At 32.8% G+C, this 14,825-nt stretch overlaps 1 protein-coding gene across 1 annotated transcript; it reads right to left on the reverse strand.

The window, feature by feature from the left end:
* Positions 1-11,138: 11,138 nt before the first annotated feature.
* On the reverse strand, positions 11,139-12,700 carry LOC144842279 (uncharacterized). Its single transcript, XM_078698709.1, has 2 exons — positions 11,457-12,700; positions 11,139-11,405 (listed from the first exon to the last, which is right to left on the reverse strand). The coding sequence occupies exons 1-2, from the start codon at positions 12,691-12,693 to the stop codon at positions 11,332-11,334; spliced, it is 1,311 nt and encodes a 436-aa protein (XP_078554835.1). The 5' UTR covers positions 12,694-12,700; the 3' UTR covers positions 11,139-11,331.
* Positions 12,701-14,825: the final 2,125 nt, after the last annotated feature.

Raw genomic sequence — 14,825 nt, forward strand, 5'->3', positions numbered from 1 at the left:
AATCATATTGTAATATTACTACTTACTACTGTTTTAAGTTTGTATTTATTGTTACTTTGTTATTTATGTGTATATTATTACTTATTTAAGACATAAAAGACGTTTACTATATAATTTCAATATGAAATGTAATAACAAAAACAGATGTTTATGAACCATCGTGGAACCACTTTCAAGATCAAACAATAATATACATAGTATACCGTAAAACATCGAAAAGAAGTCCATCTCGATATCAAGCCCATGACTTCTTTTCAAGATACTATGGGCTTCTTTTTCGAAATAGACTGTATTATAATGTCAAAGGAATAGAAATTTATGATCGTGTTATTATTTTAGTATCGATATATTAATGACCTTGCAACCATTTTTAACCATGGACTTATTTAATTCAAGTTTAATGTCAATCTTTAAATAGACATGTTTGATGAAATAACCGTCTTAAAAAAACTGTTTACCGGTACATTATTGATTTTTTTTTTAGTATCAATGTGGTAGTTATTAATAGTTCAAGGGTTTGAATTGTGTAAACATTGAGTATTTAGTGAATTTAATATAAACCAATTATTCTTATTGTATTGTAGGCCTATGTAAGAGCACAAGCTCGTCCAGGGATGTCGGGTCGTTCGGTTCAAAATAATTCTAATCCTAAGGTGCCCTTTTCAAGTTAGAAACCAGCAGCGAAAGTGGTAAATAGGCCTCATGACAATTATTTGGCAAATCATTCATCTACTACTATACTATACTCTTGGCTATGGACTGGGAACAGCGAAGAGTAAGACTCGTTCATCTTTAAAAATTACACTACAAAGCTCCCGGCCCTTCAAAAAAACATCAACAATAACAAAGTTGATATTGCTTTTTATTTTATTGTGAATTACTATAAAATAGTGTATTTATATAATTATTAAATAATATACTAAACACAATCACATCTAACCCAATTCTGTGACAATCAAAAAAGGGTTTATCTGATTTTCCAACAGCATTTTTTATATAATCTTGTAATATATTTAGGCCTATAACTTAGTTTACACAATTTTATTTTTATTTATTTTTGTAAATAATCGTATCTGATCTTAATGTTGTACTAGCAGAAAGAGATCGGCAATAATAAATAGCTATGTGTGGCCATGAAGGCACCAACTTCAATTTGTATACCAGGTATAATATAGATCGCGTTTACTTATTATGAGTGTTGATAATAACTGTACGTGTATTTTGCCATATACTTTTCATTAAATCAATTGACTTTAGTACAACCTTTACGTAACGTTATATTTTAGAATTATGAATGCTGCTTTATTAGTAGTATGGCCTGTGTGGTATATTACGGCGTTGTACCGTCTTCTCGTCTTTAAAATCGACAGCGTAGGACACTGCGATGTTTCGCAATGTCCAACAGATGAAGTAGTGCGCGCGGTGAGTGTCTTTAGAACCTTATGAATTTAGTGTATGTATATAATGTTTGAAACATTAAATTAGTTAAATGTAATCCGTAAGTGCCTTGAAAAAAAAGCTTGTAATATTTTGTATAGATATTTATAGTATTAACCGTACACAAATGTTTTTATAATAGCTATATTATTATAGGATAATATCAAATAAAACACTTTATCACATCATGTTTTCCCTTTGTGTTACGTCATTGAATATAGCCTATATTCGTCTATTGATCCTTCTAATAATATAAGTTGTCAAAATAAAGTACCGGCACAAACATTTCTTTTATTTTACGATCTATAAAATTATATTATAACTTAACTTAACACACGAATGAACAGTAATCTTTTACTTAACCACCAGCAGATAAATATGGATACTGTAGGTAAATAGGTCTATACTGTATTCATTTCTGCAACAGATTTTTATTTTATAATACGGTCGCGTTTAGTCTGAACTACGCGCGATTTTATGAAATTTTCAATACAGCACTAGTTTATAATATCAAAATGGTCAACTTTCTACAGAGCTTTACCATTTAAAATGCACACAATAAATGTCCTAAAACGTTGCCGGCCATTTTGAGCATTTCAAATTATCATTTCATTGTCAGTCTTGTTAGCGTCACGCTCGTATTATGCACGGCGTACAAAACATACTTAACGAGGCCATTTTTTATGAAATAAAACGAAACACGACATGTAATTTAAACAAATAATTCGTGCGATTACAGCGCCTCAGATGCCAAAAGGTGACAATAAAAATTATAGATGTACAATTTTTTTCCGATTAGTTGTTCCGAAAAATCATCATATTGCAAACTTATTTTTAGGATAGAGGATAATAATCATATTTCCATCACCGCATTTATAGGTTCTATACAGCGATTTAGCTTAAACTTGGTAAAAAGAATAACACATGACGTCTTATACGTATAATTCAAGCTTAACAGACACAGACTGGAACGCCCACTCACTGGAAATATTAATAAACAAACAATAACTACTACAAACTTGTGGATCAAGTCTAGCGAATCACCTAACCGTACAATGTACACACGCAACAATAGTGGACTAATCGTACACAGCATAAAGTTTTATTACCTGGTCTAACTTATAAAAGGATGATGGCTTCCAATTGGCAGTGCAGTGAAGTCCTCTCCTACTCCAGAGTTTTATTCATTTTATATAGTCACATTGATATCAACTTCGTTTTACAATATGGATTTTGACGATGTTCTAAAACTTCTTGGCGACTTCGGTCGATATCAGAAGCGACAGTATGCCATGGTTTGCCTAATCGTCATTCCTGTTGCAATACATAGCCTATCGCATGTGTTTATCTCCGCTAAAACAGATCACTGGTGTGTCGTACCGGAGTTACAAAACTTTAATTGTACAAACAGTGATTCAGTCGAAAGGGAAACATGTATCAAAATAAAACAAAACTTAGCAAGACCTAAAGATGATGTAAATACAATACCAAACGAAGCACAATGCTGGATGTAAACGAGCGAAGACATCACGGAAGCACTTTTTACAAACAACGTATCTCGAGAACTTTGACATTACATTGTGTACAAATGGATGGGAATACGATACCTCTCAGTAAAAGTCAACTATCATCCAAGAGGTAAAGTCAAATATAGGTAGTTACGTAAACATCTAAAATAGTCCCATGCTATGATATGCTATATGATACCGTAATGTTGGTAAAAGTCTCAAAACTATCTTGCTTCAGCACTAGTGGAATCACTGGAATCGCATTGGCTCGAACCAGTGTATTGAGCTTCGAACAATTATTTTATATTTTATATAATTAATTTCAAGCTGGAACTTTGACAAATTTTTATTTAATTTCCGGTCAACTAAAGGTCCAATTCTATAGATGTTCTTACCTTGGCCCCAACCATAGCTCAGTCGCGCACCTACGGTATCTTCTATTGAAAATCGGCGCCCACCACGGTCTTAGTGTATTTCAAATTATGTTGTTTTATATATTTTAATACAATTAATCGATATCGTAATTGGTTGCTAATAAAGGTTCAAATGTTTCTCAAATACGAACTCCTAAAAGAATTATACGCGTTTGTTTCTTTTTGTAATACAAGTTCCTAGAGACACCGTGTCGAACCAGGGAGATACCTCTCCAAACAATGGTTAGAGAGCACATTATCTAGTACAAACCCATCCTTTAACTACAAAATTATCATAGAATTAGCGTTTTGTTGAGAAAAATATTCCAGTGAGGTTTAAATGTCGACATTTTTGTAGGAGATATTGTATTGCATACGGTGGTAGAAATTCACACTTTTCTGATTGTTGATCAATATGACAGTTTGTCTTTCTGTGTGGTACTGCAAGGACTGTATTATGGGGCTGGGAACAGGATTGCTGGGACAGAATCTCCACTCACGCTCACGGAGGTTCAACTGTATATAACCATTTAAAAAAAGAAATGATTAGATGGTCACTTTATCATGCAAGATTGAGTGATGCTTTCCGTGTTACACTTTGTAGTATATGATAAGTATAAATTGCAACGTTATATTGTCAGTATTATACAATAACATCTTTCATGAAATGTTTATTAAAATGAATGAGTCCATGACTCTAATTTTTATGATAGTAGGCCAAATGGTATTTATAACATTTATAGGAATTAAAATTAAAAATTAATATTTGTTAAAATATCGAATAATAGTCATAAACGCATACTGCGTTACTTACAAAACAAGACATTTCAATTCCTTATAAATGCTTTGTGAGTATAAATAATGCCGGCGCCATCCATTGAACTTAAATTACCACAACTCCAAACATTTCGTTTTAAATTCAAATGACACAAAAAAAGACCCGAACGTATCTTAAAATTATGCTGTATCAACCCTTTTTAATCAGGTAATCTTTAAAGAGTTGTTAGATAGTACATCAAATTTAATTTAGGTTTACCGAAAACCAAACTAAGTGGGCCAGGGTTATCAAATCTACGGTGGCCTGTAAGTGTCACGGCAACTTTTAAAAAATATCACGGCAATTTACAATAAAAGCCACAGCAATTTAAAAAAAGCCACAGCAATTTTTTAAAAAGCCACGGCAACTTTAATATAAAACATCACGGCAACTTAAAAATAAAACACATCAATTCAACAAAAATACCACGGCAACTTAAAAATGAAACACCCTGGCTTTAAAAAAAAAAATGCTGTGGTTTATTTTGTAAATTGCCGTATATTTTTTTAAAGTTGTCGTGATGCTTAAAGGCCACCCTACACGCCACGATCGAAAGTATATTCAATGAGTGTTCGCTCTACTTATAATGACGTCCTAATGATTGTGGTGGTGATTTTTTCCCCCTTTGTTTGTTATTACGTTGGTAGGTGACATTGTTAGAGCTCATGAAGACACTGAATAAAATTTCAAAGTAGCCTACTGCACATAATATATATAATCGTAAAGAGCAAATGATGCATGTGATACGATTATAACGAGTCACACAAATCAAAATTAACTAAACGAATACCATGCACAGTTGTAGAATCACTAGTCCATAAGGAATTCGGCGAATCTCGGTTCGACTGAGAAGCTGGTTCATCCTGAATCTGGACGTTGACTAGATCATTATCAATAATATAACTTTCCAGGGCAACCTATGTAGTGCTTTCGAAGCTGGAAATGGGGTATCACAACATGTCCACCATCGTATTTGGTAGGCCTACTTGTGAAATGTTAATTTACTAAGAGCATGGATAGAATACTTATTTTCTCCATTCTAGTTTATACAATTTAATATTATTCCCCTTTGTAATCTAAGTGTATGCTGTTGTGCACTTTAACAAAGAATTACTTTTTGCTGTGGTTAGGAAAGACGACGATCGGCACAAAATAAGTCGAATACTAATGCCTTATTCAGAATGTTTGAATAAATAAAATACGAAAGTTGAAAGATAATTACAAGAAAGAGATAATAAACATATATAAGGATCATTTATTATTAATATTTTGTTTGTATATGCTGTACAGCTTACTGCATGTTTATTAAATCATTTACAGTATCAAATTTTGTAATGAAAATGTATAAACAAGAAGGTTATCATATTATTACCAAACAGTGTTTAACGACGTCGATATTACGAAGGCCTAATTACCGTGGCTTTTTTTGTAAATTGCCCAGACATTTTTCTGTGACACGTACTATTAACATTTTCTTTTAGTTTATCATTTGTAAACCATTATCTTGATTTTACCAGTTTTTGTTTTATAATTTCAGTTTGATCTTGTCTGTGAAAAGGCCGCAAAGCCATCGCTTTCACAGTCAATTTCTTTTGTTGGAACACTAGTTGGTTCACTTGTTTTTGGAGCTTTAGCGGACAAGTAAGTATTTTGGCATTTCCTAACTGAACAGACGACCGGCGACGTATTGGTCTGTCTGTTGTTTTTAAATGTAGGGGTATATGTAGTTAGTAGATTTTGATGAATGGTCTTACTTATATATTATCATTGCGAAATTCATATGTCAAATGTATTTGCAACTAAACGCTTAATTAATAGAACATTCCAATTATTTATTGTTTTGTGTTGTTATATCAAATGAAACATCCTTGTTGGTGCTATGAGCTAAACAGCGAATGTTGTAACCGTACACATAATTTCCATTGAATTGCTCTATAATCTAAATCACAGTTCGCATATGTACCGACTCAAATTATCTTTCATATACTAAACCACTCTTCCGTGACTTAAAAACCTCAAATATATTTGACATAAACAAATTACAGACATCCCTTTTCACATATCGACTTACCAATAAATAATTCTTTCAATGACACTGTATTTGGGATTATGATTTATTACATGATACAAATATGCATTTTTGTTTTAATTTTCTTCATAGGTTTGGTAGGAAACCTGTTTTGTTTTTAGCTGTAGGCTTACAGTGTGGCTCTGGAATATTAACTTCCTTTGTGAAATCGTTTGCTGCTTACACGGCGTTGCGATTCATCACGGCGGCAGCAAACATTGCTGTTTTCATCACTGCCTTTGTTATAGGTAGAGTATTTCAATCTTTAGGCCTAATTTGAGTTATAATGCATCATGCTCAAGGGCGGTTTCTAGATGTTTCTAATTGAACCCAGCTCCATATATACATATAAAGCAACAGATATTCCCAGATTCTTATCAAAGCTCTAACCGTTGTTTAACTTCGGTGACCTGACGAGAACCGGTGTTTCAACGTGGATAGGCCGTATGCCTACATACATTATGCTTTATATATATATATATAAACAATAGTGAGCAAACCTTTAAAACTGTAATGTTAGTATACTAAATGCCAATTTACAAGAACAAACGTTAACGGTAACGGTAAGCGGAAAACAAAATTAGCGTATATAGAATCTATGTTATTTTGTATGACATTTACAAACAAGGAGCGATTGAGTGGAAACCCGCTCATAATAGATACAAATTCTACGTGGTACGGTTTTCCACCTACCATTATCCGCTCGGATCGTCTGTATAAATTGGCCTTAACCTGTAATGATACACTATTATGGTATTTATTTTTGTTCATATTGAATCTCTTTAGGTACTGAGACTGTCGGTGTTTCCAAACGAACATATGCTGGACTTGTTATCGAATTCTTCTTTGCATTTGGTCTAATAATCATGGCAGGACTTGCATACTTTATCCGTGAATGGCGAACTTTACAGCTTGTGGCTAGTGTACCTGGGCTATTATATTTTCTTTATATACCGTAAGAGAAAGTTCCAACACTGTATAAATACCGTAACACTTTTTGTATATTTTATTTTATTGTTTTATTGTCAAATATTAAAGTCCATAACAGGAGTTTTGCCTTTCCTTTTGTAATTATTGTAAAGAATACAACACAAAGAGCGAAAGTAAATTGAAGTGATTAACATTTTTGTTTTCATTAATTTATTTGGCATAAACGATAAACAGTGTGACCAGTGTAATGGTAAAACCTGTATGAAAATGTTAAAAGCTATCAAATACGATACATTAACAAATACATCATTGTTTTGTTAAACTAAAATCATTTTCTATATAATGTTTTAACATTATAGTCCTAATAGAAAATTATTTTAGTTTTTTTAACAAAACAATAATTAATGCATTCGCTTAAATTCTTGACTGAAATTACTCTCTTTAAATACAAATAATCTCTCTTTTTCAAGATTTTTCCCAGAATCAGCACGGTGGCTGATTTCTCAAAAAAGATATGATGAAGCAAAGAAGATAACTGAGAAGGCAGCAACTGTAAACAACGTTAATTTGCCAACAGATTTTCACTTTTCTGAACACATGGTACGTATAATAATTATTACATATAATCAGGTATATGAAACGTTATCGAATATTTCTTAATTTTAAAACAATGATTGTTTTTTTTTTTTGAAAATTTCCAGTAATAATAATATTCATTCACATACAAGATACAAAATGTTTTTTATTGGTTTTTCCTGATGGTAAAGCAATTAAAATATATACAGAGGTTTCAACAACGAACGGATTTAAAGAAGCATAGAGACATTACAAACCACCAGAGTTAAATACTGGAATTAATTTATAAACGGTGAAGATGTCTATGTATCTTATCCCGTATCTTTTTAAAAGTCAACATGGGCACATTTATCTTCTGGTATTCCTTGATAGACAAATGATAAAAATATGAAGATAATAAAAATGTATACACCTACACACGAAACAAGGGTATTTCATTAAGTTATCAACAGCAAAAGAAATGTATGTTTCCTTAAATGAAAACGCACTTTTCTATTCTGAGGTAAGCTTCTTAGATATTTTGACTAGGATGTAATTATTTTTAAGTTATAACATTTCTTCTATTCACTTGCTGAACTTTTATATTTTCAGGGTACACCATCTTCACTCATGTCGTTTCTTGATTTATTTAGACCATGGCCAGTTTGTAAGCGAACATTTAATGTTATGTTATGCTGGTAAGTTATGCTTATAGTATGTTTTACCTGATGTGTACGGCTTTTTTTTAGGAAACACTAAACGTCTACACAAGCAAACTTTTCATTTTGTTTACTGCATGGTGACAAAAACTTAAGGAACCTCAGGAAACTTCTGAAAAATAAAAGTTTGTCTCTACTTCCCTAAAGCATATTATACACTAGCATAATTTACTTAACAATTTGGAGATGGTTTTGTGCCTGTTGGACACTAGTTACTGGAGGCTTTTGGCGACCTAACTTCTGCAAACTAAATAGTTTTCAGAAAAGACATTGGAAAACTTCCTTTGTCAAACTCGAAATTGGCAAACTAAAGCTGTCTAATACCTTAGCATCTACCATTGTTTGGAGAAGTTTGCATGCTGTTACTGGAGTCTGTCATTTTGCAGGCCTTCTTCAAACTTCTTCAAACGATGGTAACGATCAATACCGTGACTATTTTTAATAATAATAATAATTGTTTAAATATTTAAATATTGGGTTTTTTTTAAGGATTGCTGTTAATATCTCTTACTTTGGCCTCTCTCTGAGTACTTCTGATTTTGGCGTTAATCATTACATATCTTTTCTTGTATCTGGTGCTACCGAGATACCAGCCTATGCATTGAGTATTGTAGCTCTGGACTATTTTGGACGCAGACGATCTTTATCAGCAACATTGTTACTCGGTGGCGTTGCTTGTTTACTGACTATTTTTATTTGTAAGTAAACAACAACACCAATAATGATAATAATAAAAGAATTTATAATGCCCACGGCTGCAGTACATACATGTATAAAACCAGTTATGTTAAAGAATGAATAAAACAAGTTAACATTCCATAAAGGTCTACGACTAGTGATACTAAGGCAATTAAACTGTTTGTTTAAAGGATTTGGTATTTGCTTCCATAGTCTAGGAAAGGAAACAAATACAGAATTAGCTTTCGAAAGTATTACCTTTCGAATTCCAACGTAAAAGCTTACCCGGACACCTTTCAGTAGTTTTAATATACTACATTATTATAAGAATGAGGACAGTAACATTTCAGCACATTAAGTCCTAATAAAAGTCTATGTAATTTAAACAAGTCATCAATAGATAATAATTCTAGCACTTTCAATCTATACAAATAAGATGTGTCCCAGGAACCTTTCTAAACATCATTATCCTTGTTGCTTTCCTTTGTATACGTTCTATTCTATTAATTAACTTCTCAAATGGTGCCCACATTGAAGATCTTGTTGTACGCGGTAAACTTTTCCATAACATTCTCCAGCTGTCCAAAGTCTGATGGAACTCTAAGCAGTATAGTATCATCTGATGATCTAAGTGAGCGAGCTGGTTAATACGATCAAGATTCTACTCAAATAATAATTTTGAGCAATATTCTGTCATGCTTTAAATGTGGTTATGAGTAATTCATACTTAATCCTGCGATGAACTGGTAGCCAATGAAGAAGATCTATGAATTAAAAGTTCGTCTTAATTATTGGTGATTCGTACTAGAATCACCTATTGATTTTTTTATAAATAAATATAGTAAGACATCACTGTGTTTTGTTTTTACCAATAATTGAATTTGTAATATATTTTTATTTTGTTGAAAAGCAATGGGAATAGGACGACTGACAGTAGCGATGGTAGGAAAGTTTGGAGTAACCGCTGCATTCGGTATTATATTTTTCTATACTGCAGAGCTCTATCCAACTAATATACGGTTAGAAATATTATTTTCTTCTATTTAGTGGTTATATCTAGTCTAGTTCAATTGAAAAAAAAGTTAAATACTGTGTTAAACGAGCAACTGCTCTAATAATTGTAATTGTATATTCGACGTCATGAGGTGTAGACTTAAAGCACATCATCTTTTTACTCCCCTATTCAACTCATACAGAAGAAAACAATGATTCTCGCCATCATTTTTATTTTGGCATTGTTATAATCTAGTTCATTTTTATTGTAATGTTGATATGTTCTTCTTTCCATAATGATAATGATGTAATGATATGATATGAATGTATCTTTGTCAAACTAACAGACTGCTATATTCATTTGGCAATAGGTCAGTTGCTGTTGGTATTTGTTCAACATCTGGTCGGATTGGAGCCATCCTATCACCATATATCCTCCACCTGTCAAAGTATTGGGCACCACTTGCAATGTTAACATTCAGTGTATTAGCCATTTCATCTGGAGTACTTGTTTTACTTTTACCCGAAACTTCCAATAGAAAGTTACCAGATACAATGGATGAAGTCACACAACTTAGAATGTAAGGGTTTGTTTGCAAATGTTTCAAAATTTGCATTCATAATGTACAAATATACCGCAGTCATTGAAACATAATGGGTTCAGTAAGATGTCTAATCTATCAGGGCACGAATTATGATTATTATGTGTAATTTTTTGTTTTGTGTGATTATAAAGTTAATATTTGCATCAATTGTTGTCAGCGCTAGTAACAGCATGTTGTTTTGGTAGGTCTCTGTGTGTGTGGTTTATCTTCTTTCTAAGTTTACAGCATCGTTTCCACCAGGGAAGACGTGTAGACGTATGCCTATGTTACATGAATACGATCACTTTTGAATTTCATGGTCTGAACAAACATGTTAAAACGTAAAATAGCTATTTTATGTTAAACTAACCAGCCGTACCTTGGGTGTATTTGTATAATTTCTTCACTATTTAATGTCCATTAATGATAATATTAACTGGTACTGGTACTGGTACTGGTTCAAATAACCGTCTCACAGAGACATCTGGTAGCCATTGACTTAAAGTTGGCATTTGGATGTGTTACTTTTAAATGTAGGCCTACAGTATGAGAGTGACTACTACCAAATTACACAGTCTCAAAACAACTTATAAAACAGTTCATATATACAGTTAAAACATTGCTGGGAATTATAAATTTCTGTTGAAGCAGGCTCTAATGAAGTTGCATCTAGTAAGTTGACTTTGTTGTACAACTCTATCAAGTACTGATGGTATCTTCCGACCTCTTCGTTTACTTTGGGTTGTATGAAAAGTAAGAATTTTTGTAGGATCTTCATTTTCTTTTCTAATTACATGTCCGATCCAGTTGAATTGTTGCTTGTAGACATATTCTTCTAGCGGTTGACAGCCAGTAATTTTGTAGAGATCGTCATTATCAATTACGTAACGCCAGTCTATATAGTTTTCATCTGTTTCTTCATCTGAGGATATGTCTACATGGTTTGGTGGGCAGACTCTTTGAAAGCCATTCACTAGCATTCTTCTTAGGAAGGTTTTGTATGTTGTGCTAAGTTTGGACATTTCACTTCCTGTTGCTCTCCAAGCATGGCAACCATAGGTGAGTCTACTCCTAACTAGACCATTAAGAAACATCATTCTTGTTTGTAGGTGGATCGTTCTGTTGGTAAGCAATGCTCTATTCTCTGCAAATGCTCCTTTGGCTGAATTGATTCTGTATTTTACTTCTTGATTTCCAATATGAACATCATTGTAGGTAGCCCATACACCAAGGTATCTAAAGCGTGTTACGTTGTTAATGTGTACGCCGCCAATTTGTATGATGCATCTTGGGTATTCTTCAACTTCCTCTTTCCAGTTCCATATAATGGTTTCTGTTTTGGGGGCACTAATTCTTAGACCAAATTCCAGACAAACTTTATTCAAGATGTTCACAATGGTTTGCAGTTCTTCTTGTGACCAGGAGCTTACAGCAAAGTCATCAGCATAGCCACTTTCAAAGTCGTCATAGATGCCCCTTGATGGTGCTTTACATCTTTGAGCACGATTTGTAGCTTCAATAGGAATTAGGTATTGTATCATTAGGCCATCCAAACTAGCATCTTTACAGCGTTGTTTGAACACTCTAATAACGTAATCAAAATATTGGTTAAACATGCTGGTACTCTCAATACCACCCTGTCGCACCCCAGAAGATGTTTCGAACTTATCATCACTCGGATCGTCGTCAGCAAGGTATGCTTTCGTTGAGCTGTACAGTGATTGTATAATGTCAATCATAGTAGTAGACTGGTTTAAGTGAAACCTATTACGAACGCTTAGGAAAAGAAGATTACGATTCACATGGTCGAATGCTGCTGTTAAATCAATGAAGCATGTATAGAGTTTGCGATTTGAGCGATACGCAATTTCCTGGATCTGCTTGATTACATATATAGCATCATTGCACCCTCTGTTGGACCTGAATCCAAACTGTGTGCGTAGAAGTTGACTTTCATAAAAGATGGAAAAACGTGAAAGAATGATAACCATAAGTATCTTTGAAACGTTTTATAATATATTTTCAGATCTGTGACAAAATTATCGTCAGCAGAATTAGGAGAAAAAGAAGTTATAACACAAACAACATTGATATCATGAGAAAGGTTACACCGACGTACCATGATAAACTTCCGTAAAAACGTGAAAAAACCGCAGTTCCAAAATAAATAATCCAGTCTCCCGTGGCTTGCTCATAAAAGCAATTGGGGTGATAAGGGTTATTCAATAATCAAAGCTCTGTTTTAATCAACATTATGCAATGTTAATTTGTATCAGTACTTCTAGCTATTCTATAGAAGAGTAGTATATCAACGTATCCCAACAAATTAATGAAAATCCTTATAATAGGTAACTAAAATCATTTCATCAACTTGTTGTAAGTATTTCAAACGATTTAAATTTAGACTTGTTTTTAGCGTTATTTAATTTTCTAAAAAGACGAATTGATGCCTATTCTATTGGAATAACATGAGAATAGATTTCAAATTTATAAAAATGTAGGCCTATTTAGAGTATTGGAAAATATAATCAAATTAGCCAATTATTGCCTTGTTAATGATTTAATAACACACTGTATAATAGTTATTGATGTACATACCGTATATTTTATTTTAATGTATGGATGATCTGTTGAATTGTAAAATAATCTTAAAGATAAATAGGACACTTTTTATTAACAGAAAAAAGCCATAACATCAAACTATAAGAAGAAACAAAACATCACATTTTATTTAATGATATGTAACAGTGATAAACTAATTCTAATAGGCCTAAAGATTATGATGTACTGAAATAAAGGTTAGAGAGTAAATCTCACAACAAGACTAAACAAACTACAGCCAACAATTTCTTTTCTTTCAAAATACTTATTAGTAACCCAGCATGAAAAGCTTTTAAAACCAATTTGAATACACCATATTATAATTATATTAAAACAGTGTGTCTAAGATCCACGCGTAGGCTCGATATTTATTATATATATATATAAATCCAAAGGCAAATTACTGAAAAAAATGACAATGCTGTGGGTATCAGTGGCTGGATCTCAATGGAGATACAAATAAAAAAAGCGAAAAGCTAAATCAAAACGATAAAGTAAACAGCCAGAAAAGTTAGCAGAGCTTTCGGGCAACACTAGCCCTTCATCAGTGCATATATATATATATTTATTTATTATTGTTTATTTAATTTTATTTACACATATTATTCAGTAAATGTTACTTCTGCTTTAACAATATGGTAATGTTCAAAAATATAAACAAATCTTAACTACAACATAGCAAAGAGAGTTAATTTAATTCTATTGATTTCGTTTTATTGTATGTATTAATTAACTTGACCAAGCACCTGCAGATTGAGTTACTCCTCATGAAACAGCCTGTAGTGCAGTGTTAAAAGGTCCAAGTTATAACTAGCGTCTATATAATAGTATTAAGTATTTATTGTAACATAAGCCTGAAAGCTTATAATCTCAGGATACATAAGTACTCATACATTCAATATAATAACTGTATATTACATAATTCAATATACAAAAATAAAAGAGAGTTTAAAAGGTTATAACCGAATACAGACTTTGTTATATGTACACTTCTGAAAAAGGTTGTATTATTATATTGATGTGATGATGATGTTCCCAGCCGATACTGAATGAATCGTGCAAGTACATTATAGATGGGCATACGGACGGCGGGTATGATGTATACAATAACGTTGATAATGTACCTGAGAATTATTGACCAGTGGTGATGTTCTTAATGATGGTGTATTGTATGGTGGTGTATTTGACGAATGCGACGATGTACCTGACGATGTTGCTGCCTGGTTAACCCACGCACATTTCAGCCACGCTCCTCTATACCGACCAGTGGTGATGCCCACAAGGAAGAGAAGTTAGGGTTCAGTTTCAACCATTAAGTACGTTCAAATTGATCAGCTAGGTCTGTTCTGCCTGTATGCCTTAGAGCTTCTATAAGCTGTGAATGCTTGGACTTCTTCTTGCACTGCCACACCTCTAACATGCTTTGCATTGCTCCTTGTATGTTATTAGGATTGTCTTGTTTAAATGTATAAAGATTGGCTTTCGTGAAGCCAAGACGTAATCCTAGTTCTTCCCATTCACC

Source organism: Antedon bifida, chromosome 5 (genome assembly GCF_963402885.1).
Source record: "Antedon bifida chromosome 5, ecAntBifi1.1, whole genome shotgun sequence".
NCBI lineage: Eukaryota > Metazoa > Echinodermata > Crinoidea > Comatulida > Antedonidae > Antedon > Antedon bifida.